The following is a 13,118-nucleotide window of genomic DNA, read 5'->3' on the forward strand; positions in this document are numbered from 1 at the left end:
CCAGCCCTGGAATCATTTTTGTTGCTCTCCGCTGGACTCTCTCCAACTTGTCCACATCCTTTTTGTGGTGGGGGACCCAAAACTGGACACAATACTCCAATTGCGACCTCACCAATGCCGAATAGAGGGGAATGATCACTTCCCTTGGTCTGCTGGCAATGCTCCTACTAATGCAGCCCAATATGCTATTAGCCTTCTTGGCAACCAGGGCATACTGCTGACTCATATCCAGCTTCTTATCCGCTGTAACCTCCAGGTCCTTTTCTGCAGAACTGCTGCCTAGCCCGTCAGTCCCCAGTCTATAGTTGTGCATGGGATTCTTCCGTCCTAAGTGCAGGACTCTGCACTTGTCCTTGTTGAACCTCATCAGATTTCTTTTGGCCCAATCCTCCAATTTGTCTAGGTCACTCTGTATCCTATCCCTACCTTGCAGGGTATCTACCACTCCCCCTAGCTTAGTATCATCTGCAAACTTGCTGAGGGTGCAATCTACCCCATCCTCCAGATCATTAATGAAGATGTTGAACAAAACCGGCCCCAGGACCAAACCCTCGGGCACTCCACTTGTTACCGGCTGCCAGCTAGACATGGAGTCATTGATCACTACCCATTGAGCTCGATGATCTAGCCAGCTCTCTATCCATTTTATAGTCCATTCATCCAACCCATACTTCTTTAACTTTCTGATAAGAATACTGTGGGAGACCGTATCAAAAGCTTTACTAAAGTCAAGCTATTTCACATCCACTGCTTTCCCCACATCCACAGAGGCAATCATAGAAGGCAATCAGGTTGGTCAGGCATGACTTGCCCTTGGTGAATCCATGTTGACTGTTCCTAATCACCTTCCTCTCTTCCAAGTGCCTTAAAATGGATTCCTTAAGGACCTGCTCCATGACTTTTTCCAGGGATTGAGGTGAGGCTGAGCGGTCTGTAGTTCCCTGGATCCTCTTTCTTCCCTTTCTTGAAGATGGGCACTATATTTGTCTTTTTCCAATCAATAGGGTCCTCCCCCAATTGCCATGAGCTTTCAAAGATAATAGTCAATGGCTCTGAAATCACATCAGCCAACTCCCGCAGCACACTCGGATTGCATTGCATCTGGCCCCAGGGACTTGTGTATGTCCAATCTTTCTAAATAGTCCTGAACCTGTTCCTTCAGCACTGAGGTATGTTCACCTCCCGGTTCTGCGCTGCACAGTGCAATAGTCTGAGAGCTGATCTTGTCTGTGAAGACAGAGGCAAAAAAGGCATTGAGTACCTCAGCTTTCTCCACATCCTCCGTCACTAGGTTGCCTCCCTCATTCTCTAAGGGGCCCACACTTTCCTGAATCTTCCTCTTGTTGGCAACATGCCTGTAGAAACCCTTCTTGTTCCCCTTCACATCCCTTGCCAGCTGCAACTCCAATTGTGCTTTGGCCTTCATGATTTCATTCCTGCATGTTCGAGCAGTATTTTTATAATCCTCCCTAGTCATCTGACCAAGCTTCCACTTCTTGTAAGCTTCTTTTTTGTGTTTAAGCTCACCAAAGACTTCTTTATTAAGCCAAGCTGGGTGCCTACCATATTTGCTATTCTTTCTGCACATCAGGATCTTCTCTAGATCCTGAATTCTCCCAGCCCTGGGTCTGTGAATGCCCAGAGCCTCCCAATGAGCCTGTGTCAGAGATGGAATGGATGCCGGTTAGCACTTGCCCTAGCTGGAGAGAGCCTGGCTTCCTGTTCACCTGGCTGGGTGTGCAGCTGCAACTGACTCACTCTAACTTCAGGGCCAACTGCTGCCTCTGTTTCCCTCAGGGGGTTCCTCCATTTTCTTCAGCATGGTGCCTCAGTGTCTCTCTTGTGGTCAATTCATTGTCTCCTTGCCATGGTCTGTCTGCTGGGGGAACAATTGGGTTGGGTGGGTGCATAACCCAGACTGCCTTATGTGCCCTGTGTTCCTGTGTGCCCAGCCTTGGCCTTCTCCCAGGTCTGCTCTCCCTGGCGTCTGTCTCTGGCTGAGCTGTGCAGGTTCATAGAGTTCAAAGCCAGCAGTGATCATCCGATCAGCTAGTCTGACCTGTCTATCAGAGGCCTGAGAATTTCACCCAGTCACCCAGTTCACAGGCAGGCATCCAGTCTGGTTGTGAAAACATGAAGAGATGGAGAATCCACTACGTCCCTTGGTAGCCTGTTCTAAGGGTTAATCCCCTTCACTGTTAAATGCGTGTGCCTGCGTTTCCCCAGCGGGGTCAGCACTAGCAAGGCTGTTGTCAGTGTAGGTGTGGGTGGCAGTGCACAGTATCACCTAGGTGTGCATGGGGCTGCCAATTGTGTCCATGATCATGTCACCATCCGGACCCTCATTCTCCGTCTGCCCCCAGGTGGTTGTTCATCTGACTGAAGATCTGCTGTCCCAAGCTGTGATGATGGTGGAGAACAGCCGGCCCACCCTGGCGATCAACCTGTCTGGAGCCCGGCAGTACTGGCTGGAGGGCATGCTGCGCCACGAAATAGGTCAGAGCCGGGCTGGGGGCACCGAGTCGTGCGGGGTACTGGGGATAACGAGTCATGTAGGGACCTGCCTGGAACTCATGCTCTGGCTGTTGAAAGGGAATAAAACGGAGCAGCATGTTGCACAGCCTTGCAGCTGTGGATGGGGATGGGCAGGAGACTGGAGCCCATCGTGTCACAGAGCAGGGAGGTGGCTGTCCTCCTCTGTAGGCTTCTGGAGTAACCACCCTGGAAATAATACCCTGAACTGGGGGCATCTCAGCCTCTCACAGCTACTGACAATAGGAGGGAGGGAGGTTGGTGGTCAGGCGCTGCAGAGCCTGATGGGCTCAAATGCCAGGACCTCTTGAAGCTGGCTCTGCGCAGTGGTGGAGGCGAGGAGTTGGCACTATCCAGAGAATGCCAAGGGAGGGAGGCATAGAGGGAGTTGTTCAGGGCAGCAGGTGGGGGCGGGACACCAAGAAAAACAGCTCCGAATTTTTCACATTGGATTTTTTTTTCATTGCAAAATGGCCCTTTCTTCTGTGATCCCCATGGGGGAGTTGCCCCGTGGAAGCCAGCACAGAACCCTCTTAGAAGCCAAGTCCATTGGGGAGTGGGAGCCCCCCTTGTGACATTGAACATGTGGCACTAATGGCTGGAAGAGCAGAAGCACCCACTGCCATAGCAGTTGCTGCTAGCGAGGGTTTGCTTCAGTGGTGGAGTTAGTTGAAAATGTATTCATGCATAGTTAGTTTAGCATTACCGTAGCGTTAGGGCAGGGCAGGAGAGTGCTTGTGCAGTCATACGATCAGTATAACTACACACATTAAATGAGGGTTGCAAAATCAACCTCTTAAAAGTTTAGAAGTGCCAGAATTAAGGCTCCCCACCCAACTTCCGTTCGGCCACTTATACGTATGCGTGATGATACAGGCTTTAATTACATGGTCACATGGACCCTGCCTCATTTGATGCCCACTGTGAAAGAGCAGCTATTCAGTATTTTGTTTTACCCTCATTGTTCAGTGTGGCCCCAGGCTTTACTTACTGCCATATTTTCTGCCACTGATCAAGCCCTGCTCTTAAGACCTTCACAGCATCCCTGTGATGTGCAGGGGTGCTGTTATCCCCATTCCATAGATGAGGAACTGAGGCACAGAGAGATTAAGGTCAAAATGTCCACTAATTCTGGGTGCCTAATATAAAATGTCGAGGACCTACTTTTTCAAGGCACTTAGCAGTAGATAGCCCTTGCTATGTTCACAGCACAGCTCCTATTGTCTTCAGTGGCATCTGTGCCAATTGTGCAAATCAGACCCCACGGTCTCAAGTTGGGAACCTAGAAAATGAGGCACACACAAGGAGGAACAACTTCCTCTGAAAAATTTAAGTGACTTGCTTAGCATCACACAGAAACTCTGTGGCAGAGGCAGGGATAGACTCCAGTTCTGCAGGGCAGCTTTCAGCTGCCTTAAACGTGAGACCATCTTTTCTTCCTGCCAGCCACTGCCTCATTCACTACACACTTCCCAGCTTCTGCGACAAATGAGGCAGGGGGTCTTACAGACAACAGCCTTCTTCCCCACTCAGCCCTGAGTCATCTCCAGAGCAGATCCATCCTGTACATTGAATGAGGCAAGGTCCTGTGGAAAAGTAGTGTGAAGTCATGTAATTAAAGACGGTACCACAAGGGAGGCAAACTAATGTTGCATAGACAGCCTTCATACTAGCATTTCTTAACTATTAAGTTACTGACTTTGCAACCTTAATACTGTTCTTTTGACATAGCTTTTGTGTATAATTTCCTAGGTTTTTAAAAAAATCAACCCCCCCCCACCCAAAATTCCATCATGTGGCATCATATTGACACCCACATGGTTCATCAGCAGGGTTGGAGCTTTTCAATCCATAACACAGATCTCCTCCACTGGAGCTAATGGAGAAACTGATGGCAGTAGCAGGTGGTGAGACTCAGGAATTGTGTGTTCCATTCCAGGCTCAGGAAGGGAATTTCCTCTATGTCATTCTCCTGCCCATTACCACCAAGCCTGACCCTTTTTGTCCCATTCCCTCAGGCCTGTCTCCATCCCAGTCTTGTCTCTTAATTGCTTGTGGCTCCTCATCCTAGTCCCATTCTCCTCGCCTAGCCAGACCAAGTCTCTGCACCCTCAGCCTCTCCTCTCAGTCTCTTCGCCCTCCAATCCTAGTCACCCCCTTGGGGCTCCCTGTCAAGTCCCAGTTTTCCCTCTGCCTTAGTTTCTAATCCCACTCTCCCACCTCCAGGCTCCTCATCAGACCTGAGTCTCTCCAGCACCTGCCCCCCTGTCCCAGTGCCCCCAACCATCTCCCAGCCCCAAAGTCTCCTGCTGTCTCCCAGATCCAGGGTTCGCCTGTGATCCTTGGTGGCCCTGTATTCACATCCTTCACACTACTGCAGTGATTGTACAAAATACACCTTGTGAGGTATTATATGACAGCTAATAGCACGCTGGTTATTAGTATCATTGTAAAATGCATCTGTTAACCTTACATGTGAAGTTATGAATTCCCTCTGCATGATGTTACTAGACCATGTTTAAAACCAGACAGCCTAGCCTAGGCAAGGGTGATAAACAGGTTTAACCTGAACAAGGGCTTGTGAGTTTAGCTCAATTTACATATTAGCAGTAAACAAAGCCATCGAGCTAAACCAGCGGGGACTATCCTGAGACTGAACTCGAGAGACAGAATTAATATGGCTCCTGCACACCAAAGAGACACAGACTGAATCACCCGAGGCCTTCCTGTCTTTTAGGATAAAGACAATTCCTTTGGCAGTAGAGGGGACAAAGAGAGACTGCATCTTTATCCTGAGGAGACAAAGGAACCGAGCACTTTGTGCTCTGTGTGTTGGGTCCTGGCCATAGGGTCTGGTCAGCCATGCTGGACAAAGAATGACTGTTGAGAAAACCTTGAGCAAAGTCTGTAGCTTGTTAAGTTAGATCTCAGCCATTAGAACGCGTATTTTCACTTTAATTTGTTCGTAACTGTTCTACCTTCAATCTCTTCTGCTTAACCCTATCACTTAACAAACTTGTTTGACTTTTAATCTAAACCAACCCGATGCTGTATTTGAATTGAAGTGATTGTTAACTCCAGTTAAAGAGATGAGTTGTACATTTGTCTCTTTAAAGGAGCAATGAACCTATTATTTTTCTGAGTGGGCCAGGAGAGGGCTGGACACTTCAGGACAGATGGTTTTAGGGAAATTCAGGACTGGGGGTGTGTTGGGGTAACCCTGTGAGTAGTAACCCAGGCTGGTGGAGACCAGGGTGGGACTGTTGTGCCATAGGCAGGCTGCTGGGCTCAGAGCGCAGAGCCAGGGCTGCACCGCACACCGGCACTCAGGGTGTGATCCGCATGCGTATCTGCCGACTGTTGGTGTCCAGGCTGTGAACCACAGCAGCAGAGCATTTACAGCACCTGGGATTACAGGGCAGGTGAGGACACAACCTCTCACTGCTCTGGCTTGAATCCCAAAACGTTACACCCCCATCACCTCCCGACCCCACTTTTTCTCTCTTACTCCCACGCCTGTGTTCCAACCAACGTCCTCCCCCCATTGGCCTCTGGGCATTTGAGTCAGAGGCCCCCAAGTGAAATCCGGGCTCGATTTTGCTAGATGCTCTAGAAACAGATAGTCAGAGACAGTCCTTGCCCCAGGTGGGAGGGAAACAGAGGGAAAGTGATTCACCTAAGGTCACCCCAGGAGCTAGCAATAGAGCCAGGTCTCCTGGGTCAAAGTCCCAGGCCCTGGGCTCATTGATTTGCTCTGGGTACCCAGAGAGGGCTTGACCTGGAAAGTCTTTTAATTCATTTGGCCACTTTTCATTTTCGGTGCCAGGGAAACCACAAGAATCCCAAAGATCCAAGGATCCGGGCTACAAAAGAGTTTCTCCAGCGTGGTTTGGACAGGGGCCGACAAACTAGTACCACCACCAAGAGTTCCTAGCATTGTGTAAGGCAAAAAAAAAAAAAAAAAAGGAGGGGTATTGGAAGGGATAGTAACCCCCATTCTTCAGGGCTCACCCAGTCCTTGACTGTTACGGTACGTCTACACAGCGAGAGTGGCTGGTCGACAGACTCAGGCTTACGCTCTGGCACTAAAATAGCCATGTAGATGTTGGGGCTCGAACCGGAGCTGGGGCAGAGGGCTCTGAAGCCTAGCTCCAGCCGACGGCTGCCCAGCTGTCCTGAGCCCCACGAGCCCAAGTTTGTCAACCACCTGGCTACTGTGAGACTCTGCCACAGGCTGCCATGTGCTTCTGTGCCAGATGTGGACTGGATACAGCACTTGCTTATACACCCAGCTGCATCCATCATCAGATCCTTCAATGCCCTGCCAGGTATGGTGGAGGTGAGCTTAATGATTGTCATTCACACACGGCGCCACCTAGTGGCGGAACAGTGAGTTAACATGACATTGCAGGCTGTGTAGACATACCTGAGACCAGGATGAGATCTCCAGGGGAGGTTACCCCACGTCTGCTCCTGCAGGGTTCTAGCACCATCCTCTGAAGCAGCTGGCACTGGCTGCAGTCAAAGACAGGACACTGGGAAGATGGGCCTCAAGTCTGAGCCTGCCTAACTGTGCCTGTGTCACCATTCAGTATTTCTTTTAGGCTCCTCATTCAGTGTGTGCCCCAGGCCTCATTCATCGTTCAGAGCCTGCACTGAACACAGAATCATTCATTCCCTCGTGGGCTTTGCTCTCATAACCGCAGAATCTGAGTGCTACCCATTCATTGAGTGTCGTCCGGCCTGTGCTCGGTGCTAGGCCAGGGTCCTGTGGAACAAGGAGGAACTGACCATGTAGTCAGAGACTGGATCCTAATGCAGATGCAAAGGAGGAAGAGTTAAGGCTCATTGGGACTGATAAAGACTCATTAAGACTTTTAAGCGCTCGACTTTGCTACCTTACCATTCTTTTAACATAGATTTTTTGGCTGTGGTTCCATATCTGTGTAGGCGTCTCTCTGATAGAGCATTCCTGTAACAGGCACGTTACCGGATTAAGATACACCATGTAACCCTTGCTTGGCACCAGTGCAGTATGTCTGCAATAGGAGACATCAAAATGCAATGATACGGATGTGAGTTTCCTTAATCTAGACAGGGCCTGAGAGAGGGCGAGAAGCACCAGAGGGCAGGGAAGCGAGACGGATTGCTGACAGCTGGTCTCAGACAAGCTGCTCTGAGAGCAACAGACATTGCTTTCTAGAAGTGTGAGGTACTTGGGTTGATTTTCACTGTAGCTGGGCTGCAAGGAGCCTCCTGCGCTGAGCAATGCGAGGTGCTCAGGCAGGGGGATGTTATACAAACCATTTTCTTTTCATTTGATTTTCTCTCTGCGTTAAATACTTTTGTTTTATGAAGAGGATACAAGTCTTAGCGTGTCCCTGGGGGGATTCCTCACAGACCATCCCCAATGGGAGCAGAGTCCCTCCCACGCTAGGAGAGTTCACTAAGAGGGAGGGGGTCCGGAGCCTGGCCCCCCACTCAGAGCTGTCAGTCAGAAGGGTCCAGACAAAAGTGTCCCCTCCCAGGAGGTGCTTTGTCAGGCTAGGACATGAGCTGGCGAGGAGAAACCTGGCGATCAAGGAGGAGACGCATGTTGGGAGGAGTGCCACTGCCACCTTGGGGTTTGAGTCCAGCTGGAGGTGGGAGAGGGAGCTCTAGAGAGAGGCCCAGGCGAGGGTTGTCTGTGTCTAGTTATGGAACCATGGAGCCTGCCATTGTAAAACGTTGGTTTAACTCAGCTGTGAAGCCATCTGGCCCTGGGGGATGGTTTAGATTTCAAAGGATTAATAGAGAATTATTCCAGCCCTCCTGCTGCCAGTCCGAGAGCATAGCTAATAACTGTCGTGCTCCTTGGCTCAGAAGGAGAAGATCAAATGCCAGAGGTTCTGTCGGAGAGGCAAGGTGGGGGAGGTGATATTTATTATTGGACCAACTTCTGTTGGTGAAAGAGACCAGCCTTTGTTAGCTTTTTATCTGCTGAAAGAGCAGCTGTGGGGCAAGGGGGAGTTTGCCATGTCCCCTCTCAGTGTGGGGAATGATTACCCCCATACTCCTGATTTCCTAGCCCAGCAGCTTTGCATGGTGTGTGTGGGGCACACGTGTGGCTGACTAATTTCTCTCTCTTGTTTCCTATAGGCACCCATTATATCCGTGGTGTGAATAATGCCCGCCAGCCTTGGCGCAGTGCAGAGGGCCGTAAACAGTATGGCCTGAAGCCAGCTAACCCCACAGAAGAAGGCCTGGCCAGTCTGCACAGTGTCCTCTTCCGGAAGCAGCCCTTTCTGTGGCGGGCAGCGCTGCTCTACTACACTGTCCACCAGGCTAGTCACAGATCCTTCAGCGCACTTTTCCAGCATCTGGAGCAGTACGTCCAGGATGCCAGAGTCCGGTGGGAGTACTGTGTGCGGGCAAAACGAGGCCAGGCTGACACCTCACAGCCAGGTAGGCTGACAGCTTAGCTCCACCTCAGAGGCAGTAATGTGACTTGAGGGTTAAGATGCTGGGCTCGGAGGCCACAGACCTGGGTTCTGTTCCCAGCTCTGCTACTTACTGCCCCAGGGTGAATCTCTCTGCCTTTGTTCTCCTGCCCTACGTCTGGCTTGTCTCTTCAGAGCATGGAGTGTCCCTTGCTGTGTGAGTGCGGGGCTGGAGCATGCCGGCAGAGTGAGTGACGGGCCCACGAATGGCAGCTCAGCCACGAGCTGGGCTTTGGCTGTTCTGGGTGGGGATCAGCTAAGCAGAAAGGGGAGGGTGAGCATGGAGGGCAGGTGGTGTGAGGGGGATGGTGCCAAGACTCTCCAGCATAGGATCCAGCATGAGAACTGTAAAAGGCCACCGGGCACAATGGTGTCCCAGGCTTCCGAGGTCTCTGGCTGGTAGAGTCCATGGTGGCCCCTCCCAGCAGCTCTTTTCTAACCAGAGCTCACATGGCTGGGGAAACAGAAGGCCACATGGAGACTGCTTGGGGGGGTGTCCTCCTCCCTTTCTTGTGTCACTGCCTAGCTTTCAAGGTGACGCTGTCCCTTTAAGACCTTTGCAAAAAAGAGTTAAAAGTAGCTTCAGGTCCTAACCCAGCCATTCCACCCCTGCCCTTTGGCTGTGTGAGAGACCCACATGACATGAGCCAGAGGAGAAGCTGGCTGACTGTGGAGGGGTAACAGCGACACTGACTAGATGTAATGTGGGATACAGAGCCTCTGTGTACAACTCCTCTGACCATCCCTCCCCACCTGCACCTCAGCCTTGCTTTTTGCTGTAGCGCTGGCAGAGCTGGGTCTGTTCAGGGCTTTTCAGGAAGCATTATGCAGAGTCAAAGGCAGCACTGCAGTAGCCAGACCCCTGAGCTTGGGGGACAGGAACAGCTCCAGTTGTGACAGACAGGGGAACCACACAATATGCTTATCAGACAAATAGTCACACTCAACACTAAGAACAGTTTAGACAGTTGTTGACATACTGTGATTACAAAGAGTGCTGCCACTGCTCATGCTTTTCATAGATTCGTAGATTTTAGAGCCGGGGGGTCACTGTGTGACCATCTCGTCCACCCTCCTGCACACCCAGCTGGAGCCTGTCACCATGGATCACTGCAGCAACCCACCACTCCTGGCTGAGCTACAGTGGAGATTTCAGAAAAACTTCCGATGGCAGCTGGGTGCTGAACCTGCTTAGGTGCTGTTGTAAAACCGTTCGGGCCCAGGTCCTCAGTGGGATTTAGGTGCCTGACTCCCATTAGTTTTACTGGGAGCTAGGCACTGGAATAACTTTGGGAAGCTGCCCCTGGCTTTGTTTAATGACTCCAGATGACAGAGAATCCACCATGCCCCTAGGTCAGTTTTTCAGTGGTAAATTATCCTCATCTAGTTTTACCTTCCAGCCCTTGGATTTTGTTCTGCCTTTATCTGCTGCATTAAAGAGTCCTCTACTAGTGTGTCGGTTGTGGAGTATTGAAACATGTTACCATTACAAGCTATCACTTTAAATTATAAAGGGTTTCCTGGTCCTGCTCGCAGGCTAGGAAGCTCTGTAGGGAAATGCGTGACCTGGACCTAACAGCAGTCTCCAAAGAGCCAGCCAGCAAGATGGGCCTCTCTGCATTGGGAAGCAGCCAGCCTGGTCTCTCTCTGGTTTTTTTGGTTGTTTTGCGTTTGTGTTCTGGACTCTAAGGTTTGTCTACACTTGGAGCTAGGGGTCTGATTCCCAGCTCGAGGAGACATACTCGTTGTAAAAATCCAAGTGTAGTCATGGCGGGCTGAGCTAGCCATTCTGAATGTGTGCCTGGACTCGCAGACAGATACAGACATAGGGCGGATAGCTCTCCTGCAGCTCGCGCTGCCACAGCTACACCCTGGTATTAGCGCTCTCTCTCTGTCTCTCTCTCATCGAGCTAGACCCCCAGCTCATTGTAGACATAGCCATAGGCATAATTTGATTTCTATATTGGGGGGCACAGCTCCAGTCAGGCCAAAGGGGCTGTGCGTGGGGAGGCAAATTCCATGCCTGGCTGATGCTTGTATTTTGGAGGGGGCAACGCCCTCCCTATCCCCCAAAGTTCGCCATGAATGTAGCCTAAGAAATAAAGTAGTATTACATGGCAACCTGCCAGAAAGAGAATGTCTGTTTTCTTTTTACTTCTCTGTGTGCATGCCAGGAACATAGCAGAGAAAGCTGGGTTGGGCTAGGCTTCTTTAAAAAAAAGACGATGAAGAAGAAGAGTAGAAATAAAATGACTATCTATTGCAATATGGAGCGTTTCCAGTTTAATGAAACCATACATTCAGAGACTTGGGCAGTGTTTTTATGTTTATGCTAAAGAGGATACTAAAAAACAAAGGACTTTGTTTCTAACATTGGTGGGAAAAATAACATTTACTGTGCTTAAAGAGCTGTGTTATCCACAGAAACCTGCTGAGCTGGTATATAAAGGACATAATAGAGAGTCTGGAACAGTGGTTTTCAACCTTTTTTCATTTGAGGACCCCTAAAAAATTTCGAATGCAGGTGCGGATCCCTTTAGAACTCATAGATATAGTCTGCAAAGCCCCAGGGGTCTGCAGACCACAGGTTGAAAACCACTGGTCTAAAGAAATCCAGATCAGAGAGCTTCTTTCAGAGCCTCCTAACCTGCAAGCAGGACCCTTTTAATTTACGGTGATCATTTTAATTGTCTCGTAAGCAGATTTCATCGCCGTGCTCTTCATCCCCTTTTCCAGGTCAGTAATAAATATATTGGAGACCACTGGTCCTAGTGCTGACACCACCCCTTGGACTTGATTCTGACCTCACTTACACCAGTTCTTTCCTGGGCAAACTCTCAGGGGATGTTTACACTTGGCGCTAAGGGTACAATGCCCAGCTTGTGTAGACAGACTCACGGTAGCGCTCATCGAGCTGGTGCGTCACAGAGTCGCGTAGCCACACGAGCACAGGCAGCAGCGCACTAGCTGCCCCAAAAACAAACCCACAGGGGCTGGGCAGCTTTGTACTTGGGTGGCTGGCCAATGCCTCCACGCGCCACTGCCGTGCTACTGCGGCTACACTATGATTTTTTTAGCTGATTGAGAGCTAGCGTGTGTCTGTGTGAGCTGGGCATTGCACCCCTTGCTCCAAGTGCAGACTTCCCCCAGCTGACTTCCGCTGAAATGCCGTTGGTTTGCACCAGCATGAGGTGAAAATTAGGTCCACAGCATCCAGTGTGTTGGGAGGTGACTGGACTCCCACTTCTCCTTGTTCTCTTTCAGGGTGTTTCAGTAAGGATCAAGTGTATCTGGATGGAATTCTCCAGATCCTGAGACATCGGCAAACTATTGACTTCCGGTTGCTGGCAGCACTGGGCAAGGTAACAGCATTGAATGATGGACAGAACCTGATGCCAAATCAATACATAGGAACAATTCTGCTGCAGGATGAGCCATGGTTTATGGATTATTTATATGGTGGTTTTTTTTTACCCCCAACCAGTGCGATAACTAGGCTTTTTCCCTGTGGTCTCAGGGATGTAATTGTAAACTTTGCTATTTGATTACTGTAAATACTCAGGAGATTAACATGAAAAACCCAGCTATGTTCATTAACCCTGTTCTTAAATGATGCAATTTTGCACAAATACCAAATGGGAAATGACTGCCTAAGAAGGAGTACTGCAGAAAAGGATCTGAGGGTTATAGTGGACTATAAACTAAATATGAGTCAACAGTGTAATACTGTTGGGAAAATGTGACCATCATTCTGGAACGTATTAGCAGGAATATTGTTAAACAAGACACAAAAAGTAATTCTTCCACTCTACTCTGCACTGGTAAGGCTTCAGGTGGAGTATTGTGTCCAGTTCTGGGCACCACACTTCGGGAAAGATGTGGATAAATTGGTGAAAACCCCAAGGAGAGCCACAAAAATGATTAAAGGTCTAGAAAACATGACTTAGGAGGAAAGACTGGAAAAAGTTGGGTTTGTTTAGTCTGGAGAAGAGAAAACTGAGGTGGGGCATGAAAACAATCTTCAAGTATGTAAAAGGTGTTATAAAGAGGAGAGTGATAAATTCTTTTCCTTAACTACTGAGGAGAGGAAAAAAACCAATGGACTTA

The 13,118-nt window shown here is 49.7% G+C and overlaps 1 protein-coding gene across 2 annotated transcripts in view; it reads left to right on the top strand.

Moving 5' to 3' along the window:
• Window positions 1-13,118, top strand: part of MATCAP1 (microtubule associated tyrosine carboxypeptidase 1) — a 55,387-nt gene that overhangs the window by 37,609 nt on the left and 4,660 nt on the right. For both annotated transcript variants that reach the window (XM_067552936.1, XM_067552940.1), the window contains exons 4-6: window positions 2,364-2,496; window positions 8,671-8,976; window positions 12,276-12,373. In XM_067552936.1, coding sequence (XP_067409037.1) covers window positions 2,364-2,496; window positions 8,671-8,976; window positions 12,276-12,373 — 537 coding nt within the window. The remainder of the gene's footprint in view (window positions 1-2,363; window positions 2,497-8,670; window positions 8,977-12,275; window positions 12,374-13,118) is intronic.

Source organism: Emydura macquarii, unplaced genomic scaffold, assembly GCF_026122565.2.
Source record: "Emydura macquarii macquarii isolate MOO-44397 ecotype Brisbane River unplaced genomic scaffold, CSIRO-AGI_Emac_v2 contig_295, whole genome shotgun sequence".
NCBI lineage: Eukaryota > Metazoa > Chordata > Testudines > Chelidae > Emydura > Emydura macquarii.